At 40.9% G+C, this 25,233-nt stretch overlaps 1 protein-coding gene across 4 annotated transcripts; it reads left to right on the top strand.

The window, feature by feature from the left end:
• Positions 1-508: 508 nt before the first annotated feature.
• Positions 509-24,900, top strand: fam124a (family with sequence similarity 124 member A). 4 transcript variants are annotated; one of them, XM_076874667.1, is made up of 5 exons: positions 510-794; positions 1,176-1,210; positions 5,294-5,325; positions 16,998-17,770; positions 23,795-24,900. In XM_076874667.1, exons 4-5 carry the CDS (start codon positions 17,015-17,017, stop codon positions 24,599-24,601), a joined length of 1,563 nt encoding a protein of 520 aa, XP_076730782.1. In that variant the 5' UTR covers positions 510-794; positions 1,176-1,210; positions 5,294-5,325; positions 16,998-17,014; the 3' UTR covers positions 24,602-24,900. The 4 variants fall into 4 exon arrangements, with proteins under 4 accessions (XP_076730780.1, XP_076730782.1, XP_076730781.1 ...); XM_014409944.2 differs by having other exon boundaries at positions 511-794; positions 17,004-17,770; XM_076874665.1 differs by lacking the exon at positions 1,176-1,210 and having other exon boundaries at positions 509-794.
• Positions 24,901-25,233: the final 333 nt, after the last annotated feature.

The following is a 25,233-nucleotide window of genomic DNA, read 5'->3' as shown; positions in this document are numbered from 1 at the left end:
GTGTCAGACTTTTTAAGTTGTCTTGAGGCATAGCTCTCCAGGCTTTCTTAGGGTGAGCTTGGTCCTTGCACCGGACCATTTTCTGAGGCTTGTTTGGTCTTAAAAAAAAAAATCATACTGACCTATGCATTATTCAAGGATTTAAAAAGTCACCTAACTCAAGGCACTTTGAATCTATGATAAACTGCACAAGTGGAATACAAAAGAAGAAGTGGAAGAAGTAGACAGACTTAAAAACTATCTACAGCAGATGAACAGTATCTGAAAGTCATGTCTTTAGGAAATAGGGGAGGAAAATTCAGCACAGCTCTGAAACTGGAGCTGAGAGATGCATCTGACCCTTCAACTGATCCACTAGTCTAGAAGACACTATGAATTAGGGCTGGGCCATATCATACCGTTCACGGTAATACCGGTATAATGTTGGCAGCAGGAAACTGAAACATGTGAGAACAAAATCCAAACTCCAATCCAAACGTTTGCCTCGTTCGCTTGTAGTCGTCAGATTTCCCACAGCAACTGAAGGCATCCCGTCAGCCCGCCGCTGACGCAGAAAAGTCAGCTTGTTGATCCAACAAGTTTAAACCCCTCTGCTCGTGTGCGGACCCAGACACCGGCGGGGATTTAGAGCGTTTTCTGTTCGTCTGATTCAGTGTGGTCTCTCCAGGCGTTTGAACGCTCAGTTTGTGGCTTTCACTGAAATAATGCAGCTAAATGCTACGCGTCCGAGCCTCTGAGATGGAGAAAGTCCTAACAGAAGATGACTGCGTGGATTCAGGAGCCGAGACTGGAGGGTGAGTGAAGGAGAAACAACAGATGCAGAATATCTCACTAAATGTTTGGGATTTTGGAATTAGGAAATATTTTAAATTAACCACAGCCAACGTGCATTCTCATTTTCATTTAAGAAGAAGCGAGAAAGCACACAACATTTTTATTTTATTTTATTTTAAATGAGATTTGGCTTATTGGTCTCGACGATCCTCAGTTAAATTCACAGGCTTATTTATTTTATTTTTTAAATGTTATATATTACACTTGCTACTGAGGCAGACTAAGCTCGGGACAAGCTGTTTTGGGATGCTAATATTTTTAGCGGAATATTAAAAAAAGATCTAACTCAAAGTTGTTTGGCAGGAAAGCGTGTTAAGTTAACGCTGTTTACTCCTTTGCAGCCATTAAACAAAGATGTGCCTCGTTGTCTCCTGCGGTATGTCACTGATTTGATGTTGTGTTGTTGTGAAGGATTTACTAGTTGTTTTCCGTGCGTGTTTGTGTCTCTGTATGTCTCGCAAAATTAAAAGACAGGTTCACTTTCATTTTTTTGAAGCTTTAACACGATAAACGTGATGATCGTATATGTCTTTAATGTGTTTGGGATATTAGTTTGTTTTTTGTTGTTGTTGTTGTTTTAAGTAAAGAGTAAAATTGGTAGTGAGTTTGTGTGAGAAGTTTGCCTTCAGGGTTTTTCAGAAAGGCTTTCTGATAGAAGATGAAGTGAGATTTTTATTTTATTTTATGATAAGTCTACAGAGGCAGCAGGATAAAGGCTGGTTAAATGGACCAAACACAGGACTTTCACCATGGAGACTGAGGTTAGAGTCCAGCTGTGGCTTGTTTTGTAGATGAAGTTAAAGTGTCGTCAACTTTTCTTTCTTTATTTTCACATTTCAAAGCAGCTTGGTTAAGTCTAGGTAAATATAACTCGTTGTGTTTGAATAAACCGTGTCCCATATGTCTGAAAACTGTTGTGTCTGAAAACCCTGAAGTCAAACTGACCATGTGCGGGACAAACCAGAAGAACGATTGAGGCATTCATGTACACATGACCATGTCACATGATGTCCTATGCTAAAGGGCTTGTGGTGTCCTTACAGATTAGTCACAGGCAAACTGCACATCTCTGAACTCCCAGATTACACATCAAGGTTTCTTTATGCCTTTACATTGTATTAACCTTGCCTATATAGATCCTTGTGATCCCTCACGGAGATGTATGGTGGAAGAAAGATTAAAAGCCCGGTATGCAATTAGGTTAATTGTTATTTACTCTATATATTCTTATTACAGGATTTCATTTCAGTCACGGCTTACATAAAATAGTTTATCTAGTAGTGCAAGCACGGTTTTACATTTGATTGTGTAATTGCACACGGTTAAGAAAATACGAGGCCACCATATCAAGCAGTCCAACCTAATTGTTGCCACCACTCGCAGCCTTGTAGCGTCTCAGAATTTAGCCTATAATCAATGTTTGTGTTGTTAATGGTTAAAAACAAAATACAGACAAATATCAGTTACATTAAAAGTACTTGTATGTGAAAAGTATCCTTGTTAAATGACAAACTCCAGGCCCGTCCACCTCCACCTGCTCACATCCCCCACCTCTTCTTCTTCAATCCACTAAATTTAGAACGCTTTCACTCCACCAGTGCATTTGAATAAATGAATAAAATAAACAATATTTTGTTGGTCATAAAGTCCATCTTAACCCCCTATTAGTGAGTTATAAATAGATGAGTCGGTCCTGTGTATGACTTTGTCTCTGCCGTGTTCTTATATAACTGCTGTTCTGTCAAACGAGAAAAACAGAATGCTTATAATTTTTATTCCTGAACACCAACAAACCTACATGAATATATGCGTCACGGTTGTGTAAATAGACCCCTGCTCTGGGGGAAGTAGGATGATAATGTTATGTTGTTATTGAATACAGACTTTCCATCTACCATCAGTCATGTCTGGTTTCTTTTAAGCCGTGATAAAGATCCTTCCTGAATATAACCAGAGCCTGACTTTAGAGGTGATAGGCCGTAAAATGCTCACATGAGTCACCGCTTGGAACAGTCGAACGTTTTCGGTTAGCTTATGCCTTCATCTTCATCCCTTTCTTGCCATCCTAAGTCCCTCTTCATCGCTCTGCATCTGAATCTGTTTTAGCTTTCCATGGGTCAAAGAAGTTTTTTTTGTTTTGTTTTTTTAAATATACGTATATATACTCAGTTTCAAGCCCACTGGGTCACCCTGCGCTCATACTTTATGCGTATGACTGGGTTGCTGCCTGTCTGCGCTTCACTTTGTGTTTATTGTCTTTGGGTGGAGATGAAGCGAGGCAGTGCGGCCAGACTGGGAACCACAGGCGGGATGCTAGCCGGCACTGCAGGGGTAGCCCTGCCAAATGCTCACACCCAAAGGAGCCATCAAAATAAACAGACTAGTGTGCAACTGCGCACACTACTACCTCCAACTCTATTTCAAAGAGTCATAAACCTACTTTTTTTCCCACTCCTTGTCATTTTTCTTTGTGCACTCAGAGATGAGAGTATGACTTTCACTTTGTCCCCTTTTGCTGCAATTTTCTGCTTATTCCTGTTCTTCCCAATATTTATATTGCCTCTGCAAGCCCATCATCTTTTCTTACCTTTGTGTCCTCACACCTGCTGCTTCCCTCACTCTTACCCATTCCTTTCTCTACACCGCTAATGCCCATTAGTTAGATTGATAACCTCCTGCTGCAGGAAATAGACTTGCTCTTCTGCTTCCTGCAGTTCCAGAGACTTTTATTAGTTTAGAGATGGACTCACAGAGTGTGCGGAGGAACAGTGTTCTCTGGCTGTCAGAGGACTCCTGTGGGACTAATATCGTCAAGTTGCAATGCATATATGTGAACCTGGAGTTATGCAACCTTTTCACCAAATTATTAATTGCAGGATTTGAGTTAGCTCCTCAGTCAGCCTTGTTGTATGTGGGCAAACACGTCTTGGATGTAATTTCATAAAATGTCATAATTTTACTCTGTCTGGAGATCAGATTAGCTGAAATGTAATTCTCTATCTTTTCTTTGAAGCTTAAGAGCAGATAAATCTTCAAAAAGTGAAGACCCTTTACTTCATCAATTACATTTTCCCAACCATAAATATACCCCCCCCTTTCTTGTAATGAACTCTACATAAAGACTGGTGCAACCAAAAACACTGGAGCCTGGGCATGGCTAGCCTCACATAGCACAGAAATCAGAAGGACTGGAAATGTTTTGGCCTCTCTCCAGGGAGACTGGTTGTCATTTGAACCAATATACAAAGAATCCAGCATTATAAGAAAGCCAAAGTACAGCCATAAAAATGTAACTGTTATACTCATGTGTACATATTAAACAAGATACAGGAGTGAAATAATGAGCTTTGAGGGGTGGGTAGTTTTCCCTTGAATTTAGCCAGGAGAATTTAGCCTCTTTCAAGTCTTTGTGCTAAGTTAGGCTAATCACTTCCTGGCTCTAGCTAGGTATTTCTAGTGCACACGCTGTCAGCAGATTGAAGGGGAAAAACCAAATTATCTCAACTTGGCCATATTTACACATTATTTCCACCAGCTTTGGAGCCACATACTTTATATGCCAGTTCTTGTAGTTATTCATACTTGGTTTGGCTAGGAAACCAAACCAGTATGTTTTTTAAGTTAGTTAAATCAACTGTGTGATTAACATTATTTTTATCTACGTGCTAATACCAGTGATGGCTTCACACTTTCAGTAGTTTCTATGTTTTAAATGTCATAAATTCCCAATATGTCTGATTCAGTGAGCATATTTTCCGCTTGTACAGTCATTAGTTTGAGTTGTATGACTTGTAACTTTAATGGTAGAATGTGTTACCAATCTTTTTATCCAATTTTTGGAAGGAACAACGAAGTTGTTGCTGAACTGATTCTATAATTAAGAGAAACAATATGGTTGTAGTAATTCATGACACATTAAAATCCGGCACACACACGTCCTTTTATTTCCAGCATCATGTCAATCATGTGGATAAGAATAGTTATTATTATTATTATTATTATTGTTGTTGTTAATGTGTGAGTGTGTAAGGAGCGTTTTTGATGTTTTTACTGGTTGAGTGGGATTGTTAGCTCCTAAAAAACAGGAAGTTTTATTTAATGTGTTAATTAACTAGGAAAATGCAGTAGTTAGAACTCAAGTAAAATACAAGAGGCTAGGAGCTGTACTGTATCTCAGTAGTGGAAGTAGTACTTGAGCAAATGCCTGCGTTTTTATCCCTTCCGTTAGAAACCACTCTGAAATCTCTGTGTGCATTTTTGCTGACCTTCCAGCTGGACCTCTCCTACTGTTTAGCCAGATGTCAGCACTTCATCTGAAATAGGAGTGTGTCATCCTGTAAATCATGTAGATTGCAATTCATATTGTAATATAAACTTCTGTCTCCTCTCTCTGTCTTGTCCTCTCTGTCGACATTTCCTCTGCCTTTTAAAAAAATCTGTTTTCTTTTGTCCTCTGCAGGTCTGATTACAGTCCCTTGTCCTCAACAAGCAGTAAGTAAAATTAACAGTGACATGAAGTATTGCTAACACACACAGCTCAGGCTCAGGTCTTTATCTCCCTAATACACACTGACTAAATAAATCCACTCACAGGCCAAGGATTGTGTTTGTGTCTTTGTGTTTAGTGGCCTGTAAGATCCACAGCAGATTTTAGGGAAGAGTATTTGTATAGCAACAACAACATTGTTTATTACATTTTTCTTTCCTCTGTCCACCTCGGTTTGTATGCTACACATTACATTTTACACGTTAGTAATGGTTAGCAGTCGCAGGGATAAATGAAACATTTGTATTGGTGAGGTAAAGAAGCCAAAGTGGAGGGAAAACATAAAAAGCTTACTTTTAATGTCCTCCTAAAAAGGGAGGTAAGTAAACAGATGCATCATCATTATAATCTACACAGCAACAGTCCCATGAGATAAACTATGCAACAATTTTCGATTAAGATACACAGCAACTGTTCACCCATGACAAGAAGCATTTCTAACCAAACCTTTCAGTCAGCTAATAAATTTATTCAAGTGTAGAAATGTGTTATACGTGTATTTTTTACATCAATATTTGGATCTTGTTTTGGTAGGTTTGGCCATATTTTTTATTAATTATGACATCGGCTTATGTTATAAGGCTTAGAAATCCAGTCACAAGTTTCATTCATCCATTCGCTTCCACTTATCCTTTTTAGGGTCGCGGGGGGCGCTGGAGCCTATCCCAGCTGTCTTAGGGCGAGAGGCGGGGTACACGCTGGACAGGTCGCCCGTCTGTCGCAGGGCTAACACACAGACAAAGACAACCATTCGCTGCCCCAGTCACAAGTTTAAGCATACATTTATTTGCCTGTACTTGCATAGTTGGTTGTGTGAACACGCTTTTGCCTGTGTAGTAAACTAAAGGCACATGAATCACATGGTCACTAACCATGTGACAGTCAATTTTCCACAATTTTGGATGTGTAACAATAGTGTTGACTAAGGAAAAATGTGTATTCCCTGAGCAGCTGGCAAAAACTTCAGTGTAATTACTTTTGATGCTAGCAGATTGTCTCAGTTGCAGTTTCTTAATATTCACTACAGTTTGACTAGCAGCTGGCAAGTGTTGTTGTACACTATCGGCAACCACAGCAATCCAATAGTGACCAAAGCAACATTAAAGAGGTTTCTGGTACAGCACCTTCTTTTTGATTGATTTCACTAAGCATTGGTCAGTAACCTGTAGGAATCACTTGTCAACCAATAGGAGGACTATGCATTTTTCATTAGCAGCCGGTGGTTGTATCATATCCAGTATGGTAGACAAATCTGAAGCAACGTGCACATGACATGAGAGAAACATCAGCAAGTAATCTGGATAATAACTTACACATTGTGGGTTAACAATGTTACTGCTTTCCCAAGTCTCACAAATAACAATAAATGGGGAAAAAAAAAAAAAGTAATCTGGATAATAAATAATCAAAATTTGGACAGAATTGTCTCGCATCATTAGGCCATTTTCCTGTCTTGGGCATTTTTTACACACTGTGGGTGTGTCCATAGTTTTCTTTGAAAGTGTACGTGATTGTGAAGGTCTGTGTTTGCAGAGGCCGTGGCCTGCTCTCAGTCTGGTTGCCAGGTCTCCAGGCTTTTTTACAATGGGAGGATTATATCCAATATTAGCCCATTAATCTGGTCTGCAGGAAGCTGCGTTATCCCACTTGAACCGCACCCGTAAGCCAGGAAGCAGTGAAACACACACAGTGATCCAGGAGAGAGTCTGGTTTGGTTTTCCCCTGTTGTTTCCTGTGTCATCGCTGTGTCAGATGAGCCTCTGCCCACCATTGTCATCACTGGAGGTCAGAGCTGGAACAAAATGTGCACTGGGACACTGTCCGAAAACACAAGAACTTTAAATACATACTGCAGGACAGAGTGTGACCACATTCACAAGTCCACTGCTGGACAGGAACTACTACTGAGCGCAAACACCGTGCATACATTTACACACTGAAATCCATCCAGAGGACCTTTTTTTAAAGTAAAACAATTTGCACCATTTGTCTAAGAAGATATAGTTTCTGATTGGCTGAAAACTGTTCTTTTACTTTGTATAATAAGACATCGTATAAGTTCTAAAAACGACCTGTTTTGCATCTGTCCAGATTCATCTTTAGCATGGCTCTTAAAATTTTGCATACAGCATCCCTGTAACACTGTAAGAAGTGAGGAAACTGCAATAAAAGCTGATAAGTTGCTTTATATATATCGATATCCATGAAGCCAGATGACACCAATCAATTAATTAAACTGAAGGAATGCCTTAAAAACATAAAGACCTCTAATTTCCTGCTTGTAAACTCAGATAAAACTGAGCTTATTGTACTAAAAATCTTAGAAACATGGTGTCTAACCAGATACTTGCTCTGGATGGCATTACCTGGGCCTCCAGTAAGTCTTTTCTGATCAATGTGCAAATTAAACAAATGTGTAGAACTGTTTTCTTACATTTGCACAATTTCTAAAATCAGGAACATCCTGTCTCAGAGTGTCTACTGATGTATTCGTTTCACAGAGGTGCATGCTGGTTTAGTCTCCTCTTGTCTTTTGCCTCCACAGAAGTGCATTTACTTTCTCCTAAGGTGGTCCTAACCCCTAACCTTTGACCTCAGCTCACACTAGTCATAAAGTCCATGGTGATTAAGTCCTTGATGTCCCGCTAAACCTCCAACATCAATACCTCGACAGCAAGAGCCGCGAGCTGCCATCAGCTTTCGACTTTGTCGAATTCACTCGCTCGCTCTTTGTCAACTGATCCTTTCCCCTCCAGTATTTTTTATTTTTATTTTTTTCACAGTAAGATTTCACGTAGCAGCAACTTACAACTTCACCTGGCATGGCCTCGAAATGAAAGCTTTTAAAAATATTTAAATTTGAATAAATAAGTTACCAGTTGTGAATGAGAATGAGTCTGTTGGTTGAAGCAAAAGAAATGTGCGTTACATAAAAATAATCTGGTGCAGATTTTAGAAACGGTGATACATTCAGAGCTAAAAGGAAAAGGCCAGCTGAGGCAACTCTTCAAAGAATTTGGAGAAAAGAAGTAACAGCAGAAGCACCACTGCTGCCACAAGCAGCTGCTTCTTAAAATGTGGTTTTGGTTTTCATCACTGTAGTGTAACGTTTCTTCATTCTTCATTTGTCTGGATCCCTGAGATCCCTGGCAAGAGATTAAAATTTTAGCTTTAAAAACTTTTATCTTTAGTTAAAAGTAATCCAAGAATTGATTATTTTATAAAGTAAAGCCGTATGAAGCCTGTAAGTCTGTTTATATTCTCTTCAGCCTAGTTAGAATTTAAAAAATTAAGTTTACCATTTAATATCATCTCAGACAGTCTGGAACCTTTCCACTTCTCCCACCCAGCCACGACCATGCCAATAATCATGCTTAACTGTAAGCCTTCATAAAATGAAAGGGAGACCTTAACGGTTGTATGCATCAGGCTGCAAACATGGGGACTGACTCACTTCTGGAGTGTGTTCATTTAAGGAACTGCAGTTTTTGGCACTTGCATGCTGGTCTTGTTTCGCTCAACTATAATTACTGAAGTATGTGATTTTATATGGGTTTCTTTCTTTTTTCTTTTTTTTTTAACTCAAATTTTACAAATTCATGTTACAAATTCATGTGTAACAGAGTGTGGTGTCTATTGCTTCTTTGCCTTTTATCTGCGCCGTCTTGTGTTCACGCTCAAACACACTGCTCTTTCAAAGGGACAGCGGCGAGTATCCATTTTAACGGCAAACCACTCGTGGTGATGTCAGCCAAAACACTTTCAACACAGTCAGTTTGAATAGTACCTGATGGCCCAAGGACCACCCGTAACAGACCAGCTTGTAATGCACACACACAAGGTTGGGGTGCCTTCTCTCCAGCTGAATGTATGAAATCCATGCCCTGTTTTGAGGCAGCTTGGATTAAGTGTTACCAAATGTGCATCCTCCAGAATGAGAGTTGAACCACGAGGCCAGAACAGCGCTAAATGTGCTGCAGTCGGCTTTTTTGTTAATGGCTTAATTGAAGCAGTTCAGTCTGTCGGCCTTGTTGTGGGCCCTTGTGATAATGAATGGGTGAGTATGTACGTGCTGACTGAGTGCACAGTGAAGTAGGACAGTTATTACTGGGTACTAGCCATCTGTTAAGTCAATGTGAGAGCAAATACCAGTGTATTCATAGTTAGCTTCATTATGTTGCCTCTGATCTAAGATCAAATTACGTTTAAAAAAAAAAAAAAAAAAAAAAAAAATTGTCATCTTGCTATAATTTGGGGCTAGTGAAACCAGGAAAAAGCAGTTTCTCATCTTTTGAACTTATTCCCAGATCCTGGAAGAACTGGGAGATTTGAGATGTTTTTCAATGGATCCATGTTGAACTCGGTCCAGAAATTCAAACCTGTGAGGAATTAAAATTGCACTGACTATATTGAGCTTTTAACATGCTGCTCGATCTACATAACTAAGATTTAGAAATGCATGTTCACCAACACCGAAGAGTGTTTTTCAGTGTTTTTATTAGAATCTTGTTGTGTATAAATGGTTAATGGACCGGCTCTTATGTAGTGTTTTTCTGTTGTACTTGAGGATTTGAAGTGCTTTATATAACGCGCTTCATTTGCCCATTCGTTCATATAAATTCACACTTGGATGAACGAATCAGGAACAACTCAGGGTTCAGTATTTTGCCCAAGGATACTTTGGCATGCAGACTGGAGCAGTCAGGGATCAAACCACCGACCTTCAGATTAGTATATGGCTTGCTCTAGAGCAAACAAAAGTTACTGAAAAGTTGCTCGCAACTTATATACTTTCTAAAATATTAAGCTCTTTAACATTTCAACTCATCATATCTCCTAAACCATAGGTGTCAAACTCTGGCCCAGCCTAATTACATTTGGGCCGCGAAGCCACACCTAATTACTATTAGAGCTGGGCTACTGGTATTATACAGCTAATATATATATTGTTTAGTATTAAGCTTAGCTTGTTCCATATTAAGTTTTTCAGCAAAACGTGTTTGAGTCCATAAGAAAAGATTCATTCTTTTATCTGGAGGAATAAATATATTTCAATAAATATTAACGTTAGCCCGCAACTTTGTTCCAGTTTTGAATTTTGGCCCACTGTGTATTTGAGTTTGACACCCCTGTCCTAAACTGTGGACTCCAAAGACATGAGCCTTGTGGCAATATATCTTCAAACACTCCTGACGCTCACGGTGAAAGAATTTTTTTGATACCATTTACTGTTTTCCCATGAATTACGTTTGTTTCAGAATAGGAAATCTGTCCTCCTCTAAGATTTCAAACTCTGGAACTGATGCCGTTTTTTTCTCTCGTCACATCTATCCCTGGGATGAGTGTTGCTTTGGCTCACTGAGATGAGCAGGGGCCCTGAGAGCGGTGGCGCAGGTTTGAATCCTCCTGGCTCGTTCTCCCTCTGCTTTCTTGACACTCTTCAGTGTACTCTTTCAAAAAAAATCCATCTTCAGCAGACAGTTCAGCTCCTTCACCTCTTTCTCAGCAGACAGTTCAGCTCCTTCACCTCTTTCTCAGCAGACAGTTCAGCTCCTTCACCTCTTTCTCAGCAGACAGTTCAGCTCCTTCACCTCTTTCTCAGCAGACAGTTCAGCTCCTTCACCTCTTTCTCAGCAGACAGTTCAGCTCCGTCACCTCTTTCTCAGCAGACAGTTCAGCTCCGTCACCTCTTTCTCAGCAGACAGTTCAGCTCCGTCACCTCTTTCTCAGCAGACAGTTCAGCTCCGTCACCTCTTTCTCAGCAGACAGTTCAGCTCCTTCACCTCTTTCTCAGCAGACAGTTCAGCTCCTTCACCTCTTTCTCAGCAGACAGTTCAGCTCCTTCACCTCTTTCTCAGCAGACAGTTCAGCTCCTTCACCTCTTTCTCAGCAGACAGTTCAGCTCCTTCACCTCTTTCTCAGCAGACAGTTCAGCTCCGTCACCTCTTTCTCAGCAGACAGTTCAGCTCCGTCACCTCTTTCTCAGCAGACAGTTCAGCTCCGTCACCTCTTTCTCAGCAGACAGTTCTGTTTCTTCAACTGTTTTCAGCACATGATTTCTGCTATACAGCATTCACCTGGTATTTGTGCAGGAAATGCAACTTTTTCAAGTTGCCGTTTGTCCCTTGCATCCCAATGAAGGTCACATGACGTCCATGATCCTGGCTGTGTAGTCTTCACTATCTAATCAATCTATCTTTCTTCTTAAGTTTGAATCTAACAGCACTTTAAAGCCAGGAATAGTATCTCTACATTTTGGTCTGACTGCTTTTATCTTCTGTGAAACTTGAGGGCTGGCGGCGTTCACATACTGAGCCCTTTGTATATTCCGCTCTGGGAAAGGAAGTCAGCAATTCCCTTTTTTTTTTTTTTTTTTTTTTTTTAAGGCTCTTTGTTTATGTTGCTCTATAGGAGTTCTATAGCAGGTCCTTTTGTATCTTCTAGACAACAAAGTAAACAAGCTTGTTTTCTTTCTCACTGCGTCAACTCATGCAGCTTTAATTTATTTAATTACATGAAGAAATGCAGACTTGGCGTTTTTCTTTTTCTCCCATGTATGTCGCTCACAGTGTGAGATGCAGCTGACAAGCAGAGATCCAAACAGAAGCCTGAGCTCTTATCTCAGAAGACAGCAATATATCACTTTACCTTAGTCTTTGTATGAGAACTGCTTAGGTAATTTAAGGGTGGGGGTATTTATTTTTTGTTTTGTTTTTTGTCAGAGTCATATGAAACAACTGTTTAAGTTAAAGGGGTTCACATTTATGTTCAGCTTGGTTCAGACATGATCAGATAAACCTCGACTCAGCAAACTGCAGACAGAATGAGATGGAAAGGCAGCTGAGTGGAGTGGGCAAGGCCGAAAAAAGTAAATTACTACTTGTTAAATAAAAAAATAAAATACAGTTATTAATAATAATAATTAGGTTTCACGTAGGTTTAACAACTTCCTGAGTTAGTACCTGGCTTATTGATGTTTTACTATAATTAAAAATGTCCAAATTGTTGTTGGGAAGTGACAGGTAATGATTGATGATGTGAAAATGCAGTACTGAGTAATGAGCACAAAATTGCTTTATTATATCCAGTCAAGTAATTGACTGTTTTGTTTTGCTTTTCTTAGCTCCTTCCTTTAAGTGAACTTTCTTCTGATTGGCTACTCGATATTCACCCTCTTTGACGTCACACAGATGGAGAGCTGAAAAATTGTTGCAAAGAGAGCTTTTTGATTCTGTTTACAAACACAGACCTCCTTGTTTAAAATCAGCATCCCCCACTGTGACTGTATGTGTACTCTATAGTTATCAGAAAATGGAAAACGGCACACATTTGAGACTTGAGAGAAAGGATATTTGAATCTAAATGAGAGAACAGCTTCTGTGTGCGAGCAACACCTTGAGTGACTGGTGCCAAAACATAATAAATGTAGTCTTCGCACTAATATAAATCTTTGACTTATTTTTTTCTGTCATTTCAAAGTGATGTATGAGATTTGGAACTCCCCCCCCCCCCCCCCCCCCCTTCTTTTTTTCTTTTTTTCTTTCTCAGCAGACGACAAAAGGGGCCCACATCTTGAATTTCCAAGTTCAGTTGTTTTGTTTTTACACTGAAGGCCTGGCTAGCTAAAGCTGCGACTGGAGTTCTTCTGCGCACATACACACATACACACATCGAGGAGAGGTTGAGTTTTCGCTGCTAATCACTCTCATATGTGGAGGGGGCTCGCTGGAAGGCGTGTTGTTTTATCTCACGTCGTCATCTGCGGGTACGGCAGCGAGCATGTGTTCCTGGTTAACACGTATCCACAGAGACAAGGTTAAAGTCTCTGAGAACTGGACAAGACCGTCCCTTTTTATAAATGGGCACTTTTACAGTGGAGTACAAAAGTGTCTTCCCCCTTCCTGATTTCCATTTTTTTTTTATGTGTCACACTTAAATGTTTCAGATCATCAAACAAATTTAAATATTAGATAAATATAACACAAGTAAACAAAAAAAAATGCATTTTCTAAGTGAATTTGTTTGATATTAATTGGGGGAAAAATCCAAACCTACCCTGTGTGAAAAAGTGATTTCTCCCTAAACATAATAACTGGTTAGAGTCGCCCTAAGCAGTTTTACAGCGCCACAGAGGAATTTTGGCCCTCTCATCTTTGCAGAATTGTTGTAATTCAGCCACATTGGAGGGCTTTTGAACCACCTTTTTAAGGTCATGCCACAGCATCTCAATCTGATTCAGGTCAGGGCTTTGACTAGGCCACTCAAAAGTCTTCTATTTGTTTTTCTTGGTGGACCTGCTGATGTGTTTTGGATCATTGTCCTGCTGCAGAACCCAAGTGCGCTTCACACGAATAAGAACAGATGGCCGGATATTCTCCTTTTGGATGTTTTGGTAGAAAGCAGAACTCATGGTTCCATTTACCACAGCAAGTCTTCCAGGTCCCAAGGCACAAAACAGCCCCTGACCATCACACTACCACCTCCATACTTTACCGTTGGTATGATGTTCCTTTTGTGAAATGCTGTGTTACTTTTATACCAGATGTAATGGGACACAGACCTTCCAAAAAGTTAAACTTGTCACTCCACAGAATATTTTCCCAAAAGTCTTGGGGATCATCAAGATGTTTTTTGGAAAAACTGATAATGAGTATTCAAGGAGAAAACCACTGGTCAACAGCAGTTTTCTCCTTGAACTCTCCCATGGATCATGCCATGATGTGTTCCTTTTTTTTTATTTTTTTTTAACATCTTTTAGCCTTTCTGTACTTTGTCAAACAAGTTCTGTTTAATGATTTCTTGATTCAACACCTCTGCCAATAAATAGGCCTAAGTGTGTTTAATGAAAGTGAACTCTGCTTTAAAAAAAAAAAAAAAAAAGGTTAAGCACAGTTAATTCACGATTTAACAAGAGGGGCAATTACTTTTTCACACAGGACCCACTAGGTTTGGGAAACGTTTCTCTCTTGATCAATGAAACCATCATTTAAAAACTGCATTTTGCATTTAATTGCGTTATCTTTGTCTAACATAAAAAACAGTTTGATAATCTAAAACATGTAAGTCTGACAAATATGCACAACACATGGAAATCAAGAAGGGAGGAAAACACGTTTTCACACCACTTTATCCTGTGTTTGTGCTGAGGATGGATATGCACATGCATGAGTTGTATGTAGTCAATCGAGTCAGTTAGCCTGAAGACTCAAGTGGATTAAGAGCTTAGAGACACACTTCTCCAGAGCTTTACTCACAAACGCCTTACGTTCCCTTCACAGGATTGGGGAGACTTAATCTCTGATTTATTCTCTTGTTTTCCAGCTCCACATTAACCCTTATTGCCAAGAAAAGTATCACTTTGTACAAGGTATTGGAATTGTATATTTTAGAAAGATGGGCCAAAACACTGCAGCTCATACAGCTCGTCTATGAGCTTGCCAGATTATCTTTCCGCTGCTTTTAACGCAGGGACATCTGTGAATCTAACACATTTTGATTTTTGAACTTAAACAGTGGACTAAAAACCCATAAACGGCTTCTTATTCAGTAATTTTCTAATTGATCTAATCTGTCTCCCTTGAACAAGTCAGTATGTAGACATCTTGACCTTTCAGTGGATTTTTGCAAGCATGTAGCTAGTAGCTTTATGCACTGGTGCAAGGAACACAACACAGAGAGAGACTAATATTCCATTCTCTGCTTGGATGTCGGTGTACGTTGACTCCTGCATGCTCCGTCCAGCTTCCTTACCTAAACCACATGCAGTATTTCCATTAGTGAGCACACGGCCGGGGCGTGCTGCTTCCTGCTGCGTGCTACAAAAGAAAGGGAAACTGTGGAAAATATCCCAACTTGATTCCCCCAAAAGTTGTCATGTGTAAAAATGGCAGAAGAAAGAGTGTGGGGTTGGGGAATGGAGGAAAAAAAAGACAAATGTAAAAGCAAGAAACTGAGATTTTTATTTATTTTATTTTTTTAAATAAGAAAGGAATGGTTATGATGATGATTTTTTTTTTTTAGGTTCTTTTGCTGTTTTTGTTTGTTTTCTAATGAGGCAGAAATAAGATGGTTGGGGCAAAGGTCTCTGACTCATGAAAACTGATCCCAGGAGAGCTGTGTGCAGCAGGAGTGTGAAGACGTCGAGCTGTCTGTGTGTCGGCACAATGTGCTGTGCAGTAAATACCCTTAAAGAGCCCTATCATCCACTTGTTTGGCGTTTTAATGCCAGCTACATGTTAACAGTGATTGTAAGGGATCAGGGTGACGTTAATGACAGCAGTTCCGTCTCTCTTTGTGTAGGCGCGTAGATGTGTGTTACAGGATGTCAGTGCGCCGACATCCCGCTTAAACCTGCTGTGGAACATTCTTGATCCGGATGTCATTACCGCTGTAGACAAACTGCCATTTAGGGCTGCTCTGTGTCACAGTTGAGGCTTCATTGCATTTTATTAAAACTAAATTTGCCTTCACATCTGCTTATAGATCCTCGGTGTTTACATGCCACAAAACTAATCACAGCCTGGACCAACATTAGTTTTGTGGTGGAACATCACCGACACGAGCCTCAGGTCGTTATAAAATAAATTAACTGTACCAAAATGTATACTTCCCACCACATCTTGCTTTTACTGAACCTTTTAATATTTAACAGCTACATTCATAGCACCTCTACACCTATTATTTAGGTCTGTTCCATTGGAACCACAGAGTGACATTTTGAAAATGTCACTTCTTTGGTCAAGTTGAAACTGTCCTTTTACAAAGGCCGGTGGGACTCGAGAGACAAAACCCATCCCTGTTTGGCCTCTCGGTTTCACGGAGGGATTTTGGCAATGGTGAAACAGTATGTTGTGCCAGGGAAAGTAGCCTGTGTGTCCTTTCCCAAAGCACAAACAAAATGGGACAAGTCCCATGAGAACTCGGATTAAAGACTGTAGCAAAACAAAGAGTGAGTGTACATGGAGATAACAGGCAGCCGTGTGAGTTTCTACATGTAACACACAAGAAAGAAAAGACTGATTGACGTAAATGTGTCGGCAGCATAGGAAAAGTGGATTTGCAGCACCTACATCACGGTGCCGAGCTTTTCCATGTCGGGGGTTCAGGGAGAGGCTACACCTGAATGCATCGCTCCCGCTGCGGTCTGGGACATTCCTCTGGGCTTCAGTAATGACTCCTAAATGGCACTAATGAGCCTCCACAGAGAAGCCCTGCTCCACATGAGTCTGGTAGAAAGGAGGGAGGGAGAGAGGGGAGAAAAGGTAAACCTCAGAATTGTAAGAAAGATGGAGTTGGATGTGGACGAGTGAAATGGAGAGCTGAGATCTAGAGATCTGTGGGAATGGGGAAGGCGAGTGAGAAAATATGGGAAAACTTGAACAAAGAAGTAAACAAAGAAAAGAGTGAATGTGTCAGGAAAAAATATTCCCAGTGTCCAAGGAATAGCTTAGCAGAAGGATGGATAGATCTCGACAGTTTGGAGCAACAGATTCATTTTATTTAAGAATTCATATTTTTTTTAACCTTCTTATTTCTATATAAAGTTCAAAAATACCCATTTTATCTAATTTTCTTCCTGTCCTCCTTGTTTCTTCTACTTTGTCTTCCATGTGTGCTGTTGGAGGTGACTTATCCATGGGTGAGCTCCAGGATCCCTTCCTTGTCAGCATCCACCTCATTGCTGACCCCGGCGAGGGCAAGTTCCTGCAGCATGCTGCCGACGCCGTGCTGGCGTGGGTTCACCCTGAACTGCAGCTCTTCAGGGTCTCAGAGCGAGCCTCCGTCTCTCAGCGACCTCGGGCAAAGCGGCATCAAAATGGAAGCCCAGCTTCAGCCTGCCAGCCAGCCCTGGCGGTCATCCTGTTCCTCCAGGAGGCCTACGGCGGTGATGAGCACATACTGATGCTGCATCGCGCTCTGCAGCGGCCGCCCTGGCACTACCACCATACTGAAAAAGTCAGCAATGGCCGGCGGATGCTACCGTTGACCCCATGCAGTCAGGACTTTTTCACTCTGTCTCCTGGCACGCCGCTCTGGGCCGTGCGGCAGGTCCATTATGGGAAGGAAATCGTGCGTTTCACAGTCTATTGCCGCCATGAAAACTATGTTGATATGGTGCGGCTGTACAAGCTGCTGCTTCAGCGGAGGGTTGCACAAAAGAAGGATGACTTTTGCTTCTTTGTGGTGTACTCCAACCCTGATATGGAGATCCAGCTGTCCTTTAAGAGACTCCCACGAGGCCACAGTCCCCTGGTGTTGGACTCGGCAGTAATGGAGGTGAGGGTCCGGGACGTCGGAGTGCTGGTGCCCCTGCTGCCACACCCTTGCAGCCCAATCAGTGAGGTGCGCTGGCAAACGGAGGACTACGATGGAAATAAGATCCTACTGCAGGTAAGCGTTTTTCATTCTGTTTTTTTTTTGTTTGTTTGTTTTTTTTAAATATATATGTGCCTTAAAATTTCCTGCCCACATCAGCTTAAATACGCATTTGGCTGTCTCATTAAGGACCACTTTATTTACATAGTCACAGTTGCTGCACATCTGCAAACCACTTTGCTACCCGCCTTCACTTTTTGTGCTGTATGGGTATTAATAAATGTTACATCGATCTCTTAATGATGCCTGCTGTGGTCTTTGCTGGGGGTCTTGCAGCTGCTGAGTCAGTCTCCACTAAATATGCATCTGGGACGGTGGGGAGGTGTCACAATGGAGGCATGGTGAAATCCTGCAAATGGGAACTTCTTACTCTTCTTTTGAATATAGTGGCCCTCACTGAACTGTAACTTTAACATAGGAAAAGTACAACTCAACACAATTGCATGGTGTGATTTATTTTGAAAGAGTGTGTTATGTTTTTATACCTGCAGATACACCAAAACCTACACGAGTAATTTCAGTTTAATCTGATGAAATGAGGCAAGTTTATAATTAGTTGTTGGAACCAGCTGGTCTCATGTAAAAGGATTTGTTGTTGCTCAACTCCTGAAACATGATGCTAAGGAGCGATTCACAAGTCTTTCCTTTGTGTACGACTGTATGCTATTAAAAGAGTAAAAAAATAAAAGAAAGATGAAAAACACACTGAAAATGGGCTTGGGTGTGCAGCAGTGTTTGGAATCTGTGTTTAATTGTGTAAAAGAGAAGCAGACAAAAGTGGCAGTTTTATAGGTGGAAGAAAAAGAAGAGCAGTTCAGACTGATTCTCAATCCAGAAATAACAAGATCATACAGCAGACAAGAAGGATTCAGTTATTTTATTGTAGGTCCTTAATTTAATTCCTCCATCTTTCCATATTGAAAGGTGCTGGAAAAGCCTGTGTGGGTTTGAATATAAACACCCACATAAAGACTGACATGAATCAAGCGGCCCTTGTTGGAAAGGTATCACCTATCGGGGGATATGTGCCCAGGCGGTCGGAGATAAGTAGTGTTGAAAGTTCAAGCCGATTAAGCTTCAGTCCATTACTGGGATTGGAACGGCACAGAGAGAAACAATAAGCTAATAAATCATGACAATGGGCCATATGCATGATGCTTAGCTGCCACCTGGAATCAAGTCACATGGACCTCCACATTGCAGCGACTACAATACATTAAATATATTAAATGTAGGCAAGTGAAACAGAGGCACAGTGATATGAAAGGAATAAATTATCTCCCAAAACATCAACTACATTCTGTAAAAACACTCTTTGTAGAGATAAGCAGAGAGGGAGTGTTTTTATTCACAGAAAGTTGTGCACAGTGTATGTATATTTTGTCAGGCTGGGATAATGGCAACACCCAGCTCCCAACAAGAAAACACAAGCCTCCTGGGAACCTGGAGCTACAGATGCAGCTGTAACGTTTCAGTATATAATAAATACTCTGACGTGTTAGAGTAATAGTGAAAATCTGTCAAACTTATTTCTGTCTATTTTTGTTTTCTTTCATTGGCTCGCTAATAAAAATCACCACATGCATCTAGTGCTGTGTAAAAGTCTCAAGCCACCCCTCAGTTCTTTATACTTTGCTGGGAAAATTGGAAATATGTGCAACAATTTACTGAAATGTGTAAACAAATATGGAAATGCAGTATATAAGGCAACAGCAGTTTGTACATGTACGCGAATATTACTCCGGGCTTCTTGAAGGACATTCAAAGCTCTTGTTTGGAATTTGGCTGCTTTTTGTTCCGTCCTCTGTCAAGATGATCCCGCACTGCTTCAGAAATGTTGAAGTCTGAACTCTATGGAGGTCAGTCCATGACTGAGAGTATTCCATTCAGTGTTTTTCTAACCAGGTTTGCGTTTGCTGCATTGGCAGTGTGTTTGGGATCACTGCCATGGTGAAAAATGAAGCCACGGATGGCTGTAGATACTCACCTCTCTTCTGACCTCCACCATACATACTGATGACAGGATGAACCAAAGTTTAAAAATTAAGATTCCTCACTCCATCAGACCAGTTACCACAGATTTTTTTCCCAGTCCAGTTCTTGTGTAATTTGACATACCTCAGCTTTTACTCCCCATTTCCCTTCCTTAACTTCTTGACAGCCAAACCTCCACTGAGACCATTTCTGATGAGGCTTCAGTGATGAGATTTCTTTCCTGTTTCCTGTTAAGCTCAGGACTTTCAGAGACTGTTTATCTGCTGTAGATAATGTTTTGGCCTCCCGATTCTGCAAAACAAAATGTTTTTGAAAGTATACTCAAAATCACTTGTTTCAAATTTTTTTTAATTTTTTGTGTTTTTTATCTTTGGTGTTTTTCATAGGTTGAAATACAGAAATGGGAACAAATTATGTTTTTGTGACGGGCTGCTTGGTAACAAAGGACCTAAAGATACTATTTAAAACTGCTTCTTTGTTAAGGTGTCTGTTATGCATGGATACAACACTGGTACATCACTTGAGTTAAGTGCCTTTTTTATACTTAGATGATTCATAGGTCAGTGTTGAGTGGGTTATCAACCAAAAAAACTTCCTCTGAAAATGGTCAGGTACAAGGCTACAATGGCTCCTCAGAAGCAAAATATAAAGAAATGAGGGCTGGTTTCAGACTTTGCACAGCACTGTATTAATTTCTCTCTTTATTTTTATCCATATGATGCAACATATGTTTGTTGCTTTCATTGAGAGACAGTAGCATAGCATAGCAAATTTTCGGCATCAATTTGTTACTAAATTACAAATTCTTATAATATTTAATGCATTAACAAAACCTGCTTTGGATGACTATTGACTGGACACTTCAAAGCACTAAGTGCTCCATAGGAGATGCTTTTCCATATTCATATGAAATTAATATGAATTTTTATTAAAGGAACAAATTCTCCAGCTCATTAAATGTTTCTGTTGATCAACTGGAGTTTTTATAACCATGCCAGCTTCAAAAATGCTCCAGCTTTCTAGTAAATTTAGCCTCCAGAATGCTGCAAGTCTGGAAAAGAAATCGTCCTTTCTTATAATCGGATTCTGTTTTCTTCATGGTCTGAGGAACAGGAACATAAAATGGTTCCCTATTTGATCATCTAGAGCGTCGCCTCAGTAACGCAGTTTTGAAAACCACAGTCACACTGCCACACATAAGCAAAAGCTCATCATGTGAAGAGTTTTGTTTATAAACATAAATACAGTCCAAATGTGTTGCTTTCCACAGCATTGTTGAGGATTAGTGTCCCGTTGTTGTGGTGTTGCCTTCCTGAGGTCATATATCCGGCTGACCTGGCTTATCCCAGATAACTAAAGCTTACAAGAGTTAGGGTCTGATAATCACCATGTCAACAGCCTCATTACCCAGCGTCCTGCTGTGGCTCCTCACTGGCATTTTGTCCTCACAGAAAGCTGAACTCGTGCTGTCATGTATTAATAGTAGACAGAGGATTGAAACTTTCACCCACGCATGGATAGAAAATAGTTTTAGTAAATAACGAGTGTGTGCAGCTGATCTGCACACTGAGACTCGTTTGGCATCAGCCACAAACAAAGAATGAACAACTGCTGAGAGATCTACTTAAAAAAAATATATATATATACTTCTTAGAGCCTCACATCTATCTGTCAAATGTCTAAGCAATGAGAGAATCACAACAAATGACTAAAGGCCAAACAATGAAGCTAATGTTACATTTTTATCCAATGTCCGGATGGAAAAAGGAAATTGTGGAAGCTTTGGGATTAATATGAACCTAGTGAACACAAAATGAGTGCAGGTTATTGTGTTTCTATGTCACTATTTGTGCTACAGTGCAGTCTAAACTCTTTTACTGTCAGCATTCACTGATGGTACCTAGTAAAGCACGATAGATTACGCTGACAGAGAATGTAGCTGGTCCTCCACCTTTGTCTCAGTCGGTGCTTTAGTGAAGGAATAAATGGGCATCATGCAAGGAAAAGGTGACGCCACTGCTTGAGAGCAGAAGCAGACCAAGAAAAACAAAGAGAAGAAGAGTAAGGAAAAGATAAACAGGATGAAGTGGACTGAGAGCAGAGAGCAGGATGGAGACAAAGGAGAGAGATGGTTTATAAAAGAGTCAACTTTGAGACACTGAGCAGGGAGAGAAGAAAACACAGGGGGCTTTGTTACACTTTTTATACACACACACATACGCACCTTTAGTCTTGTGAGGACCCTCTTTGCCATAAACCAATCTCAAAACCCTGGATTACAGCTTTGTCTCATAAAGACTTTCAAAATAAAACCCTTCCTCAGTTCAAAGAGTAATTTTACTAAACCGAGTTGCATCAGTAAAACTCCAGAATGTTACAGCTAATAAAATATGTAGTTTTTAGTCTTGGATAACATTTACAGTTCTCTCCAGTTTACAGGAACCAGCCCTGCAAGCAGCACGTCACTGTTGTGAAGTATGTGTGTTACTTCCAAACATTACAGTTTCAGAGATGCAAATACAGATGCTCGTGTTATGTAACTGTAATTTTTGTTTTATTATCTCAAGAAAAGCTGCCTGCATGCTTTGAACTGAGCAGAATTTTTGCATTATAATTATGCTGCAGTAACATATTGTCTGAAACTACCATCTAAATGACATCAAGGCTCATTTTTCTATCTTCTGTTGTCCAGTATGTTGAGTCTTTCTGAACTATAGCCTCAGTTTCCTGTTGTTTGCTGACAGGAGTGTCATGCAGTCGGTTCCTCTGCTCATCAGCAGCTTCGAGGTTTGATGTAATGTGCATTCAGAGATGCTTATCAGCACGAAGCAGTCTTGTCATTCTCCTCTGACCTCTTGCATCAACGAGACGTGATCCATATCACTGGATATTTTCCTTTTTTCTGACCATCTGTTTAAACCCTAGATGTGTTTGTGGGGGAAATCTCAAATCACCAGTTTTCAAAATAGTTGGACTTGCCTGTTCAATCACTCAAATCACCAAATCATCCACATTCTGATGGCCTGTTAAAACTTCAGCAGGTTGCCTTAATAGTGTCTACATGCCTGAATGCGTTGAGTTGCTGCCATGTACCCAATAATAAAGTGACTGAGTGAATATTTGCTGTACTGGATTCAACCTATCATTATCAGACAGAGTATTTATAGAGGTTAGAAATAGAGACTTAGTGATTTCTTGAACAGACTGTAGATTGTTGTGAGGAAGCTGTAAATCACTTTGAACTTCTTTTTATATATTTATTGTTCAACATATGGAAATGTGCAGATTCCCCTCAGTCCCTGTGCTGCTTCAGAAGATTGTCTGGGGGCTGCTGTGTGGGACGTTATTGCTTCTGTCTGTATTGTCTTGTTGGAAAGTCGGATGACGGAGCTGACAAGAGAACAGAAACATGGAGAAACTATCAGCAGAGCGCTGTGGATTTCAATATATACAGAGGAGGAAATCATAGACGAGAACCTGCTGCTGCAGCTGCCTTACATGTTTAAAGCAACAGCAGTCACTGTATGTCAGAACAGGGGAGTGTTGCTTCATGTGTTTCCTGCTTCTCATAATTTCCTTTTTGGATTTGTAATATTTCATCGATTTGTCTGAACAGCGCACTCTGATTTTAAGATCCTGAATGGATATATGTACAGTACACAGGGGGTTCTTCTGTGACTCACATCAACAGCTGGAGAAGTCATCAGCATTCAGAGGCCAGGGTGAGAGCAGGGGGTGTGGGGTGTGTTTGGAGACCCCGGGGTTCCCTTGTACTTCTTCCTCCTTCACTTTGCTGCCTGTATGTTGTGTGAGGAGTGTCCTGTTGCATGGAAGCCCTGTACAGAGGGAGGTTAATGGTCTTGAACCCACAGATCCCATGTGAACAAATAGAGCATACAGACAGTCTACTATCAGAATAGGCAGGTTAAAGGAAGCAGTTTATAAGCTACAATTGTTTTTGCCCTACCACCTATCCCACGTGGTGATATGACCCTTGACCCCAAATCGCTATATTTTCACTGCTTTTCTTTCCCTCCTATTCAGGTCCAGGGTGCATACTGCAAACACAGACATGATCCCTGCTACAGATCATGCACCGTCACTGAATCTGCCTCTGCTCCGTCCACCTTCACCCGCAGCGCCACCTCTCACAGGAACCGCCGTTACCATCAACGGATGCCACCTCGTTCCAAAGTCCACCCGACCTCCCACTACTCCATGCCTCTGGCATGTGAGGAGCCAGATGAGCAGGAGCAGTGGCCAGACCAACAACATCCTGACAGCTGGAGGTCCCATTGGACGGGCAATCGGTCCGGATCCCTCTTCTCTCTACCCAACATGGGCTCAGCCAGCTCCCGCTCTGCCTGTTCCTCTCCGGGTCCTTGTCCCAGCCCCAATTACAGGAGCCACTCCCTTCACCGGAGTTCTTCGCTCATCCCGCCCTTCCGCCTCAATGTGGACGCTCTGATCGGGGCAGAGGAGACGGATGTAGACACGGGAAACAAGGTAAATCCAGGTAGCAGTGTGGACCTCACAGTTGTGTCTGCGTACGTCAAATCGAGCCTCCCACAGACTCCTCGGCCATTATCGGCCCCACCAGAAGACATCGGACCCCACCTCTCTCCCATCACCCAAGAGGGCACCTACAAATCGGCCGCTCTGGGCCGGACTCCAAACAGCTTCTCCATCAAAAGCTCTCGGTCTGCCTTGCAGTTGTCATGTTCCCAAAGCACCAGTGCAAACACACTGTCCTCAGCTTCAGTGAACGAGTCAGACAGCTGCAGCATAATTAGTGTGCCAGTTGAAGAGAAAGACACGACAGAAGAGGAAGAACAAGAATTCTACATCTGATCTTTTGCTAAAGGCTCATAGGACTTAACTCTGGTCAGTAATATCAAACCTTAGTGCTGAGACAATCATGTAAGCTCTACTCTGCCCCCTGGTGTTTGATAGTAAAACAACAACAGCAAACTGAAGCAAAGCACAAAGTTTGTTCTGAAATATTTGTGAATGCTGCATTTTTTTTGCATGTGTATATATAAACTCTGTAAATGCTACTTCATATCTACTTTCACGCATTTAATGGAGAAGTTGCATATCTGTGTACAGAAACATTTAATAAAATTGCAAATTGTTTGTCCCCTTTCAAATGTGTTGCTTAACACTCCATTAAACGTAGGGTAGGTGTCACGTTTTCTACATCACTGATCATAACCAATTAGATTTGTTGTGTAGGCCTAACCAAATGGCAACATTAAAAACTGACATGATATAAGTGAAAAGAAGATTTCTGCCACTAATGCTTTCACCAGACATTTAGCATTTCAGTCCTGTGTGAAGTCCTTTTGGCCTGGATGCCTCATCTGATGGGTTTAAAATTGGAAGACTGTGCATCTTCAAATATTAAGCTGCCAAATGCATAGAAAAAGCTCTTTAAGCTAAACATAAACTGCCGTGCAGGTAGTAGGTTGGTCACCAGTGCT

The sequence above is a fragment of the Maylandia zebra genome, linkage group LG16, assembly GCF_041146795.1.
Source record: "Maylandia zebra isolate NMK-2024a linkage group LG16, Mzebra_GT3a, whole genome shotgun sequence".
NCBI classification, from domain to species: Eukaryota; Metazoa; Chordata; class Actinopteri; order Cichliformes; family Cichlidae; genus Maylandia; species Maylandia zebra.
Note: the sequence above shows the minus strand (reverse complement) of the source record. Positions and strands in the feature narration are given on the sequence as shown.

Excerpts from the sequence above, each read along its gene's own strand:
- fam124a (XM_076874665.1), top strand. The coding sequence starts at position 715 with ATGCTACGCGTCCGAGCCTCTGAGATGGAGAAAGTCCTAACAGAAGAT. Across the intron at positions 795-5,293 it reads TCAGGAGCCGAGACTGGAGG|GTCTGATTACAGTCCCTTGT; the intron begins GTGAGTGAAGGA and ends TGTCCTCTGCAG. Across the intron at positions 5,326-16,997 it reads TCCCTTGTCCTCAACAAGCA|TTGGAGGTGACTTATCCATG; the intron begins GTAAGTAAAATT and ends CCATGTGTGCTG.